The sequence below is a fragment of the Colius striatus genome, chromosome 1, assembly GCF_028858725.1.
Source record: "Colius striatus isolate bColStr4 chromosome 1, bColStr4.1.hap1, whole genome shotgun sequence".
Classification (NCBI taxonomy): Eukaryota; Metazoa; Chordata; class Aves; order Coliiformes; family Coliidae; genus Colius; species Colius striatus.
In genome coordinates this window covers 165646673-165660810 of record NC_084759.1, presented here as the reverse complement: position 1 = coordinate 165660810, position 14138 = coordinate 165646673, and the positions used below count along the sequence as shown (strand labels likewise).

General features: G+C 38.2%; 1 protein-coding gene across 3 annotated transcripts in view; it reads right to left on the bottom strand.

The window, feature by feature from the left end:
- The window catches only part of PAWR (pro-apoptotic WT1 regulator), an 80535-nt gene that overhangs the window by 16687 nt on the left and 49710 nt on the right, over positions 1–14138 (bottom strand). For all 3 annotated transcript variants that reach the window (XM_062016067.1, XM_062016063.1, XM_062016072.1), the window contains one exon: positions 534–568. In XM_062016067.1, coding sequence (XP_061872051.1) covers positions 534–568 — 35 coding nt within the window. The remainder of the gene's footprint in view (positions 1–533; positions 569–14138) is intronic.

The following is a 14138-nucleotide window of genomic DNA, read 5'->3' as shown; positions in this document are numbered from 1 at the left end:
TGACCCTGAATTTCAGGTGAGTTGACTTCAGTCTGTTCAAAAACCTGCTTGGAGGGATCTCATGGGATCGGATCCTAGATGGGAGAAGTGCCCAAGAGAGATAGTCAATCTTCAAGTGCCATTTCCTCCAAGCCCAGGATCAGTGTGTTTTCAGGTACATTGGCAGCAAAAGGAAGATTAGGGGGAATGCAGGCCCACTGCACCAGTACAGGCTGGGGACTGACCTGCTGGAGAGTAGCTCTGCAGAGAGAGACCTGGGAGTCCTGGTTAATAATAAACTAAACATGAGTCAGCAATGTGCCCTCGTGGCCATGAAAACCAATGGCATCCTGGGATGCATCAAGAAGAGTGTGGGCTTGTTCTGCTCACCCTCTACTCTGCCCCCTCTGCAGGGAGGTTGGACTAGATGATCTCTAAAGGTCCCTTCCAACCCCTACCATTCTATGATTCTATGATACTACTAGCACGCATTTTATCAACTCTATTTCTGTCAGAAAGAGTAAAGAAACATATTGTGTACAAAGATCTCATACCTTTTATACCTGCTTGAAACCATCCTGGAGGAGTCCTGAAAGAAATAGAAAGGAAAAACTAATTAATTTTTTTTTTTGTACTTGTACTTTCCAAAATACTTTATCATGCCACAGAAAATAAAGTCTGCAGTTAAGAGCAGGAGACCCGTGCCTCAAACAACTGCTGTACAACTGAGTTTTGCATTATTTTGCTGTCAGGAATAGACAGAATATCAAGATTATTGTCACTGTCACTGTGTTACTGCTTGTGAATACCAGCTCAAAACTGTTAAATGACAGCTTCTGGTTACATCTTAAAACTGGATGCACTTACTCCATCCCCCAGCACCCAGAACACGCAGCTTACCAAAACTTTGCACACCCTGATACCAACATGCCTTTACTACCACTACTCATACAGAACACTTGTGTACTTTGACAACTGTTCATTCACTTGTCCAAGAGCAGCAGAACAAAACTGTTCTGATTCTTCCAGCACCTCTGCTGTCCCTCTGAATGAACAAAAACCAAAGCCAGCAAGCAGTGAAGACTGAGACACAAATCTATTACATGTCAGCTGGATCATGGTAAGTAACTACAGGTATCCTCTTCGCCATATCAACCCTAGGTGCTGAAACCTAGCTCACTTCAGTTTCTCTCATGCGGTCTGAAATGATCTCCTCCTAGCCTCTGCTGTTAAGCAGAGAGCATACAAGTCTGCACATGGACATTTCATCCGCTCAAAAGTCAGACTGTGACTTGACAAGCTATGGTAAGTCAATGTTTAGATAATTGCTTTTCTAAGCACCTGCAGAGTTTTAATGCATTCTGACTTCAAGTTTTAAAAAATGTTCTGCATCTCCTTTGATTGCTATGTGGAAATAATCTTAAGAACTTAAATAGCAAGAAATACAAGTTTCAGTATGCAAGAGCTATGCAACTGGCCCTTCAAAGGCACATACACGGATTACTTGGGGATTACAAGTCTTACATTTGTTCTACCTTAAAGTAAAGATTTTCCTTACTTTTCAGATTCCCACAAAGCACTAGTATGTTTTCACTAAGATTACATTTTATTTGGGGGTTTTTATGTGTTAAGCAAATAAGTTGATGTTTTTTTCCAAATACAAGTTTGGGAAAAATCCTTTATACTTCTATTCTGTCTCCATAAAGATGAAAAGGGAAACAAAAAGATCTGTGGAGAATCTCCCCTAAAACCATTGATGCATTGTGTATAAATAAGAAAAGCTGAAAGAATATATTAGCACCAAAATGCTGTGCTTGTAGCTTCCCAATACCAGTTTGATAAAACAGAAAAATTAAGACATGCTTCAACTAGTCAATGATGGCTCAGATTAGACATAGTAAGTCCACAAATATTTTTTAGGATGTTGTAAGACGACTATGAACCAATTATTTTATTAGTCATAGCCAAAACTTCCCCCAGCATATGCAAATACTAGGTAAAAAGTCAGGAAACAACACTGAAAGTGTAGTTGAACTGAACAATTGACTTTACTGGAAAAGATAATGACAAAGCAAGAAATTCTGTCTATTTATGATACTAACCGCAGACAAAGGAATGAATTCTCAAAACAAGATGGAATAGAAATTCCATCCAATCTGAAAATCCTACAAAACATTATACTATCTTCACTGATCAGTGCATTAGTCTCTTTGTAAGTAAAAGAGCAAGTTTTAAATATAATATTAAAAGAATGTTCTTATACTATAGAAAATAAAGCTGACAAAAAAATATTCGTATTACAGAAGTAAAACTTGAAGTGCATTTTATGAAGCATTTTCAACTGCTGCAATATGTGCTACACTTTCCCTAATATAAGCAGAAGAACACTATTCAACAAATTGAAGTCACAGGAATTATTTAACGTTACTCACACAGCAGTGTAAAATTATTGTTTTAACACTGATAGCTACTTTGTCATTGATGACAGAATCTGAAATGTAGCGATTCACAGCTATGAAACGGTAACTTAATTTCATCTCTGAAAGGGCAACAAAACAGAATTTTAAGAGGTATCAATGCTATTTTTACAGTTTACTAAGGGTACACTATCTCTGAAACGTCATGGCAGTAGGGGAAGGTTTGTGAGGATTGGAAGGATGTAGATGTCACAAACAAATCCCCAAGGACAATAAGGTAAAATCAGCATGGATCTATATAAAAGGAAAATCATGCCTGACTGCCCTCTACGATGAGATGAGTGGCTCGGTGGATGAAGGGAGAACAGATAATATTTATCTCTATTTTAGCAAGGCTTTCAACACCTTCCCATGTAGCATACGTATAGGCAAACATCTGAAATTTGCATCAGGTAAGCAGACTGTGAAGTGCAACGAAAAGTGACCAGACAACTATAGGCCCACAAAGTTATGAACAGCAGCACAAATCACTTAGCAATGGTTCATACAGGGGTCAGTACTGTTCAATGTCTTCATTAATGACACCAATTATGGGACACCTCAGCACGTTCCTAGACTACTTCGATGAGCAGTTAATAATACATCAGATGGCTGTACTGCCATGCAGACAGACACCAACAGGCAGGATAACAGGCTAACAGAGACCTGATGGAGTTCAAAAAAAAGGGAAACACAAACTCTTGTGCCTGGAAAGGAATAATACTGCACAGAAAAGGACCTGGGAGTCCTGGTAAACATCAAGTTGAACATAAGCCATGAATGTGCTTTTACAGCCAAGAAGGCCAATGGCATCCTCCAGATGCATTGCCAGCAGGTCAAGGGAGGTAATCTTTCCCCTCTGCTCAGCCCTGCTAAGACCACAGCTTGGAGCACTGGATCCAATTCTGGGATTGTCAGTATGAGAAAGACATACTGGAGAGACTCCTGCAAGGGACCACATAGATGATTAAAGGTTTGGAGCACCTGATATATGAGAAGCTGAGAGTGATGGTAACATCCATCCTGGGCACAAGAATGCTCAGGAGGTATCTTGCTAACGTGTATAAATACCTAATGGGGTAAAAAAATGAAGTAATATTCCATTGTGCTCAGAGAGACACTGGACAAAAACTGAAACACAGGAAATTAAACGTAAGAAAAATACTTTCTTACTGGGAGATTAAATGCTGCAACAGGCCAAAATTTCCAGTCCTGAGTAGCTTGTTACAGATGATCCTACTTTGTCCCTTCCAGTCTTAATGATACCATGCTTCTGTTCTGCTCCTCTGAGTTTTCCATCTGCATTCTTCTCTCAGCTTAGTGAGTTTAAGTGAACACATACCTACCATCTGGCAGCTTCACAGGATACCATTCTGCCCTCTAATATTGTTATCTAGGGACTTGCCTATCTGAACTTTTACATACAGAGGACTGTGACAGTCTGATTTTTAGCTTTAAGACAGTCAGCAATGACTGACAAGGTGATTTGATTCTGATGTATATAAAGAGATTCAAGCAATTTTATCTAATTTGCTAAGATACACATTCATTGTACATGAAAACTGGAATGTCATTATCAGTCTTGGTGGTCATAGTCTTGGAAACACCCTAGTTGTTCTATTAGCTACAGCCAAGTGGTTCAACTGTCTTTTTAAGGTTGGATGGAGAAAGAGATGTACATAGGCGACTGGGTCAAAATTTTTCCTGTCTGTAGATACAAATCTTGCTAACAAAATAGGAACTCTGGGCTCTAAGCTTCTTCAGTTCTTATTTTTTAAAAAGCTTCTTCTTCAGGAATATGCTGAGGCCTTGAGGCTATGGTCATGCTTCCTGGTGAACATAAGCCCCTGCTGCTTAAGGTGAAAGGCAGTCTAGTAAACTACAAAGGTCCTTGTAAAAAGAAACCTCTGGATTTCTATTTAATACTCTAGACACCAAAGGGATGCAATGTATGCATTATATACCCTCATATTTACTAAGAGCTTTTAATACAGTCATGCAAACATAAGCTGCAAAGCAATTTATATACATAGACTTGTACATTTACCTCAATAGCAGACTTCTAAAGGTTTGGTAGTACTATTCAGAAAAGCCAGTTCTTCAGAAAAAAGAAAGCTGGGAAAGCAAACAAATGCTCAGGGACAAAGTACATGGCAAATACTCATTTACTACAAATGACAGCTGTTAAAACTAAAAAACCAATTAACTAGCCATTTACAGCAGATGTTTCTAAAGCAAGTATTAGCAACTTTTATTTTTGTAGTTAGAACTATGAACAAAAAGTTACAAAATACATATCTGATGCATAAAATCGTTTTCCTCTGACAACTAAATTAATAACTTATTATTTTGCAATCTCTAATGTAGATGCAAACTAATTAAGGTGATGATACAAGCACCAGGGAAATATGTTATTTATCTCTGTTTTCATGTTATGATATTTATTTTGTGCATGCCATTGATCCAAATTTGAAGGTAATAGGAAACTATGTAGTTATACTACAAACAGCATTACACATCTATTAATCAAAAATTCATCTAAGCTTTCAGACTTATTAAAAACTCTTAAAATAAAACAAACATATAATTTAAAGTCTTGTCTCCTTCACCACTTTTGGCAAAAAAAGGTTAGCAGAAAATAAAGCAGACGAAGGAACAAGGAGAGAAATCACTGTTCTGCTAAGAATGAACCTAAAAGCAGATCATCAGACATGTATATAAATACTAATTTACAAATCTTGCTTATATTCTTCAATATTGTTAACTTTGAGTTTGAATCCATGTTTAAAGTATCTACTCATTGCTATAAAAATTAATGATTTATCAAAATAATTGTTTAAGCAATGAAGAGATCAGTTTATTTGAATGTCTCCTTTTAAAAAAGGAATTCTGTGGAATCCTGAGCAGAAATGCAATTAGTAAATAAATAACCCATAACAATTACGTTAGTGGTTTCCTTCAGATTGGTGAAAAAATACTACTGTCAAAGACATCCAAGAGCATCATCACCTTATCTGAGGTTGATATCAAACACTCATTTCAATACAGTATTCAAATCACAGCTTTAAAAGTACTTTGATTTCTTGCACCTGATGTCTGGCAGCTTGCAATCTCCTTTAACAGTATATATTACTTCTAAGAAATTACATAACCAAGTAGTCTTGCACTTGCACCATTATCAAGAGGAACACTGCAGACTGATGTACATCAGCACTGCTTTGGAAAACTAGTCATGCTCCTTTTTCATCATGTCTGCAAAAGTGCATGTGCAGCCACATATTCATGCACAACCAGGTGTGATCCAAGCAAAAATAACCAAGGACAAAGCTAAGATTTGTCTCATTCCACATGAACTCCCTCTGATTCACTCTACAGTCTAACACACACATCTGCTGCATAAGAGAAAAAGAATGTGTAAGAGCAGAAAACACAGCAGAGACCTTTTCCATTGCTGAAACCATTTACTGCCAATTCATTTTCTGTCAAACTAATATGTAACAACTTTGCTAGTTGCCCTCTCTACTTATCTACATAATTCATCTATCCAATAGAGAAATCACACAAATAAGCTCGTCATCAGGCTTTAAATAGTTGTCTGTGTTTACAAGTGACAAAGATTTCCAGATGTTAAACCAACCCTACCATTACAAATCCACTAGTTAAAATGCATTAACAAATATTAATTTTAAACATGTACAAACTCTGGAGCCAGTTGAACTATGAGAATAGTTCACTGGAATTCCTTGAAAGACTACTTAAAAGTTTCACAATTAAAGCAAAAGGCCTGGATCAAATCAATTTGTTAGGGTATATATAGGTATATATACTGGCAAATGTGCAATGTTTGACTATACACTAGTGTAAATTATGACTACATAATGATATCCTGAAACATACAAGGTTAATCTTTGATTGAAATTAAGCCACTCAAAGAATTTATCATTTTCATATGCAATCCAAAAATGGCCTTCCAACAAAGCTTCCTATATGTTCTTCAAGATGTGAGCAAATACAACTTCACTGCATGGAATAAAGAGGTCTATTGCTGGGCTTTCTTGCCTTTTTCATAGCAAGGAGCAGATAAATTCTATCTGCACTCAGTCAACGAAGTTAACTTCCACCTCCTTCATGAGTCATATCTTGATTAACTGCATCTACTTTCTTCTCACATTCAGTATAACTTTACATTGCCATTTCTTTGGAAATGGCAGTTACATTATCTTCTGCAATGTAGACAAAGTTTCACTCTGATATTGAAGTGAGATAAAAACTGAATGCTTGATAACTGAAAGGTAATTTAATCCTAATACAACTAGGAATAAATGCAGAAGTAAAAAGTAAAAGGAAGATGAAATATGCTTCTTCCCTGACCATCAAAAATCCCCCAAAGGGATGCATCTCTCAGGAGCAATAATGTCATGGAAATACCATTTACTTTCCATTCCTGATTGTAAATCCCTCAAAAATCTCTAGAGTTGTTTTTCATGGAATACAACACTAATTCAATTTTGAATGGAAATGCTCTCAACACTGAGGGAGGAGGGAGGGGCAGAGGGAGAGGAATCTCCACGCATTACTTCCAAAGAAACCATTCCTTCCAGAACCTCTTTAAGGTGCTTCAATCTGCTAAAAGCTGCAATCAAATCACTGAACTACTCACACTCCTTATAGTTGTGCACTGTCTCAACTCCTACTTGGGCAGAATACTTGCATATACAAAACCAGCCCAGGTTTCTTCCCCTCCCTTTACACTCATAGTTGCCAAGATTTTATGTCTCTATCTGAGATTCATTACATTTTCTCCTGGTGTGTATTTCCTAGAGATGACCTTAAACCCTCTTTACACATCCAATAAATCTTATTAATAAGCAGCCACTCTAAAAATGAGCTTTTATTTCTGAAACTGTTAAGAAAGCAGGAACTTATCACCAACTATTACTCAGTTACAAAATAAACTGAAATAGGAACCTGGTAAGATTAAACAAAAGCTGACCTACTGTTCTTAAATAGCCTGACAAAACTTTGATCTTCCTTTGATTTGTACTCTATCAAGTTGGAATCAATGCATTTTAAAACAGCTTTGTTTAATTTACATCCAAATGATCTTTTAAAAATATGCCCTAATGAATAACACTTAAGAGAATAAAACTTTGAGCAGGAAAAAGATATTCATATATTCTGGAGATTAAAATTTAATTGACAGAACTACTGTGACATTGTGACACCCAGATACTTAATTCCAAAGTCAACAATATAAAACAACCTCTTCAGCATGAAGCAGTTAATGTAGACAAGCAAGACCTAAAAACAACAGTCACAGAAAAGGAATATACAGTTTCTTTACCTGTGCTAAAGAAATGAAATTGAAGGTTAATACACCTTCTGGTCACATATTTCTGAAATACTAGGGACTGATTCAGGAAGGCATTTATAAAAGTGGAAAGGCAATGGCATGACAGTCTACACAAGGATGATGCTTTATTTAGGAGAAAGAGAAATAAGGGAAAATATAAAGGTAAGTTCAGTAAGTAAATTCATGTTTCAATGAATATTTGCTCATATTTATTTATTGAGAGACACACGCTCCTCCCAAAGCCAAAATGCAAAGACACCTCTCCAGACAGAGTAACCTAAAAACAAATCACAACACCACCATAAATGTCCAGCTCCCCAGACAGACTTTTAATCTCTCAGATCCTTTCACTGCAACCCATATGAAATCCATGCATCTCACCCAGATTCCAGGCAGTCTCTTCTACTTCTTGACTATGCAACCCTTTGGGGAGAAAAGCTCCATAAGTTCTTTTTTCAAAGGGAAATCTGAAAACACATCACTGATGCATGTACGTCTCTGGACTGAGGATAAATGATGTCCTAGATGAAAATACTGATGTTCTCTTTACTTGATAGAGCAGAACCTTAATGAAGCACTGCACATTCAACATGCACATAAGCAGAACCTGTTCATGTGCTGGTTTTGTTTTTCTAGGAATCAGAAGTAATGAAGGGAATCCTGCAAAAAAAGGCCTCTTTGCCAAATCTGCCAGGATCCAAGGGTACTTATAAGCTTTGGCTCAGCGCTGGCCTTTGGCTCCTGCAGACTAACTCCACTGCTAATGCATGCAGCCTACCTGTGCCCCTAACCCACAGGCCCCTTTCTGGGCCTAGTCACGGGGAATCATGGTTCAAAGACATCCAAGTGCTCCGAAGAAGAGCCAGCCAGACTGCAGAATAGACAGCAACAGCACACCCTGACACAAAGACATTCGTTCTATCTTGAGCTACTGAAATGTATTTGCAATGTGCTCCCAAAAGTGTTCTACAGTACATGTTATCTGTCTCTAATTACTTCATAGGATAAAATCCAGCTATTCCAACTATTAATTACCTGTCCAATTGTGAGGAAAAAAACCCAAATACATTACTATGTCAACTATTAAATTGTGGCACAAATTTAGGTCAGATTTATTTCATACCATATGAATAGAATTTAAAAATCTTAACAGAAGATTTTTAACTGCTCTTAAGTAATTCCACAGCTGCAAAGGTATGAACGTTTTGTACGAATCAAAACTCGTAACAACACATAAGTTCACAGTGGCTCTTTCCCTAAATATCAGTATGAACTAAATCTAATGCCTAACTTTTGGGGCTACAAACCTCTTTATAGTCTTATACTAAGAAATGGAGAATTAAAAAATTCTAGCTCCTGTAGTTCACCAGTACCTAATAAACAGCTTTAAAATATACATTAGTAACACCTAATCACAGAATAGTTAAGGTGGGAAGGGACATTATATTACATAAACTACACTTTCATATACGTATTTTTATATAGTATCTTCTGATAAGATTGTAGCATATTGTTTTCATATTGATTGATAAACAGTCATGTAATTTACATAAGACCATAAGATGTTTACAATGTCCTAGAGGATTCAAAATTACTACCTGTAAGTTGTAAAGCAAAATAAGCCAAATCATTAACTACAGATGAAAATTTGCTTAGAAAACAAACAGAACTCTGAGGATAAAAACGTTATAATACTCTGTAAAATATGAAACATTTTATCAAAAATAATTTGGGGAAATTGCATTTTGTCTGTTTGTACATCTAGACTCAGGGCAGTGTGTCATGAAGGGGCTACACATATAGCTCCGTGAAGGATTTTATACCCGCACTTGTTGTAACTCAGCAAATTCTGTTTGTTTTTTCACGGACATCATCTCTGATGTGGATTTCATATTGTGACTCATCTCGTACATAACTCAAGACCCTAGAGTCATAGAATCATTTAGGTTGGAAAAGACCCTTAAGAACTGACACTACTCTCGTAATTTCTCTAAGAAATAAAGGGTACAATTTTTTAAATGCTCTGCTGTTTCAGTGTCAAGTTGTGTGTTTTAAATCCTGTGCTTTTTGCTTATGTTTTAGAGTTGTTCCTCAGGTTTCTGGTAACATATTGATTCTTTATTTTTCTCACAACTCACTAACAGACTGAAGAGCTTTATGTAAGTATTTCCAAGTTATGTTTCTTTCCTGGGAGTCTTAGGAAGCCTACATTTTCAGTTCATGGCTATTCAACATAGATTGGTGAAGGTCATACGTTGGATATAATTACTGTCTTTCTGGTCATTTTTCTAGCTCTGCTCTGTCAGTGAGTCACCTGGGACCTACTTAGGTTTTGTCAGCCTGAACTAATTAGCTACTTCATAGCTTTTGTTCTGAGTGCCTAACTGCTTGTCCTTGGATATAGAAACGAAGAATAATGAATAAATATCTTAATAATAAAAATACATATAAAATATGCTCTATATAAAACATAAATAGTCTTCTGTTTTAATTACTGTTTCTGGTTTTTTTTTACTTTTGGGAGCTATTTTCTTCTTGGTAACACTTGACTTCCCCCCCTGGGAGTTTTACCTGCGGGTATTTTTTAAATTCTTTTCCTCTCACCTAATGTCCTTGGTGGATTTCATCATAGGTAGGAATTGAGAATGCTTACCTCCATGTTAGATGTCTGATCTGATTCCCTAGACACTGCTGAAGTGTTTCTCTGTGGCCTCCCTCTATATAAACAGGGATATGAGTCATAATTTGTTTGGTTTCATAGGAATAATACCTATCACTTGCATCCAGGTGTTTTAGCATAGAATCACAGAATGGTAGGGGTTGGAAGGGGCCTCTAAAGATCATCTAGTCTAAAGCACCTAGATCAGGTTGCACAGGAACGCATCCAGGTGGGTTTTGAAAACCTCCGGAGAAAAGAGACTCCACAACATTCCAGGGTAGATTCATTACGTTAGTTTTTGTTTGAAGTCTTTCTTGATTACAATAGTAATCTTAGTCTTAATTAGTCTTTTATTAATTAAAGGTATTAGATGAGGCTGTAAAAAAAAAAATAATAAGTTTTGCTTAAGTAAGTGAACAGAATTAAGGACACTTAACTTTTTCCTGACTGAAATTTGTTTTTCTAATCTGAGGTGGTGAGTTTTCTGGGAAGTTTGTGTGTTTTGCAGTGGGGCTTTTTTAGGACTTTTCCCCCACTCCTTTAGGTTTAGTTTACAATACAGGCTAATCACTAGGTGGAAATAATATTTTCACTGTGTTACTTTCATTTTCTCTTATGTTGATGTCCTCTCCTTGTTGACTTGTTTACATGATAGTTTGCACGCTATGTACCAGAAACAAAACTATCAATTAAACCAGCTTCTTCAGTGGAACCAGTTTAAAATAATAAACCATCCTGCCCACTTCAACTAAGTGTTGGTTCCAAGAAAAGAAAAGAAAGGCCCTTGTCAGTGACTTTAACAGTAGAATGAGCCTAGCAGCTTCTAACAAGAAAAAATAAATGGAGGCAGATGAGCCAGAGAATACTCTACGGGTCGAAAGCCAAGTGACACTGAATTGCCAAATCCATACTCCAAAGCACTTGGCAGTGATTCTTGTCCATGTCCCAAGACCCTAAGAAATAATAAGCTCTTCCTCTATTAGAGTGAGGTTCCTCCTCAGTCAAAAGCACCTGTTAAATAATGTAAGGGCTGAACTGCAGCCCAAAGTAGTGTTTTCATAGCATGAAACCTAGTTCTATGTTGCATATCCCAGCATGTTGCTAGCATTAAGTGCATGCAACTATTTCTGCACTAGCAAAGACTAGTAATGTCCTCATAGCACTACACAGGCAGTCAACCCTGGGGCTGTGATGTTCGTGCTACATGCAAGGACCAGTTCTTGGCACATTATTCCTCCAACACTCCCCAGGTATGATAAGAGAGCACTAGGTAGCATGAACTGAAACCATGCCAGAAAAACTTGCTAATAATTAAACCACAGGCTCTATCAGCTGTGCAGCAGTTAAGCTCACACCCAGATCTTACTCTTTTTAGCAGTATAAACTTAGTCAGACTGTCTCCACCAAACAACTCAATTCCAGATTCCTCCTCCCTCCTGAGCTATCACATTAATTACAGCAGACTACAAGGATGTAAAGAAGCAGGTTCCTCCCCTATTCTCACAACACTATGGAATTGGAATATACAGTTTCTATATGCACAAGCACATCTGAGTAATGACCACTAGGATATACTCTTACTATGAATAACACAAGTGGATGATCTACATTATAAAAATGTTTGACAGTTATAGTTATGTCTGCTTCTACAGAGTTGTAAAAATTTCTGCTCATCTTTCTGCAATGGTGAGCAAGGTGTCTTCCCTCTCCACCTGGCACAAAGACATTCAGTAGGGATCCCCTTCATCCACATATGTTCTTGTAGATGAACATCCTTTCTCCTCCATAGACATCCCACAAGTACTTATGGCTTTGTTACCTAGGCTTCAGACTTGTTCCTGACATGAATCATAGAATAGTAGGGTTGGAAGGGACCTTTAGAGATCACCTAGTCCAACCCCTTTGCACAAGCAGGTTCACCTAGATCAGGTCGCATAGGAACATGTCCAGGCGGGTCTTGAAGACCTCCAAGGAAGGAGATTCCACAACCCCTCTGGGCAGCCTGTGCCACTGCTCCCTCACCATAAAATAGTTTTTTCTTATATTTAAATGGAACTTTTTGTGTTCCAGCTTCATCCCATTACTACTTGTCCTGCTGCTAGCAACTATAGAAAAGAGGGATGTCCCAACCTCCTGACACCCACCATTTAGATATTTATAAATGTTAATAAGATCTCCCCTCAGTCTCCTCCAGACTAAACAGCCTCAGCTCCTGCAGCCTTTTCTTGTATAAAAGATGTTCCAGTCCCCTGATCATCTTGGTGGCCCTGTGCTAGACTCTCTCTAGCACTTCCCTGTCCCAATTGAGCTGGGGAGCCCAGAACTGGACACAGGACTCCAGCTGAAGCCTCATCAGGGCAGAGTAGAGGGGGAGAAGAACCTCCCTTGACCTGCTGGCCACACTCTTCTTGATGCAACCCAGGATGCCATGGGCCTTTCTTGGCCACAAGGCCACATTGTTGGCTTATGATTAGTTTATTATCAATCAGGACTCCCAGGTCTCTCTCTGCAGAGCTACTCTTCAGCAGTTCCACCCCCAGTCTGTACTGGTGCATGGAGTTGTTCCTTCCCAGATGCAGGACTCTGCACTTGTCCTTGATGAACCTCATGAAGTTCCTCTCTGCTCAACTCTCAAGCCAGTCGAGATCCCACTGAATGGCAGCACGGCCTTCTGGGGAATCAGACAGTCCTCCCAGTTTGGTGTCATCATCCAACTTGCTGAGGGTACACTCTGTCCCCTCATCCAAGTTGCTGATGAAAATGTTGAACAAGACTGGCTCCAGAACCCATCCCTGTGGAACTTCATTGGCCACAGGCCTCCAACTCGATTCTGTGCTGTTGATCACCATCCTCTGGGCTCTGTCATTTAGCCAGCTGTCAATCCACCTGACTGTCCACTCATCCAAGCCACACTGCTTGAGCTTTGTGATGAGGATGTTGTGGGAGACAGTGTCAAAAGCCTTGCTGAAGTCAAGGTAGATGACATCCGCTGTCTCTCCCCTCATCTAGTCAGCCGGTTATGCACTCATAGAAGGCTATCAGGTTGGTCAAACAGGATTTCTCCTTGGTGAATCCATGCTGACTCCCTTTGATAACCATCTTATCCTTCATATGTTTAGTGATAACATTCAAGATGAGGAAAAAAAAACCCAGTACTGACTTAAAACTCTTTCTCAAGAATAGAATAACAGAAAAGGGCAGGAATCAGGAGTATTATCATATTTTACAGAATGCCATACTTTAACGTCAGTCAGGCTGTGTGATCTATTTGAACAAGCAGATCTTACAGGAAGTCCTTCCTTTTTCAGTAGTTTGGTATATACCTGAGGACTCTTTGTCCCATGGGAACCTCAGAACTTCAGTTACAGTGTATCATTATACTGTAGGAGATAACATTTGCCATTTTAAAGAAGAGGTATCTACTTGTACGTCAACATTTTTTGACAGCTGAATGGAATTTCTGTATTGACTCTTTCAGCGGTAAACCAGTCTTCTCAAACCCGTATTGAGTCAGCATAGTTACAAGTGATGCCAGTCCAAAGAAAGTATGTGGAAAAGAAAATTAATTCCTTCACATGAGGCCCCTGCTGACTGCTCAAAATATTAGTGTGGAATTTGAAAAACTGTTTCCTATTCCTTATGGTGTAACACCAGCTAATATACCAGTTTATGCAAATCTGCAATACAGCTT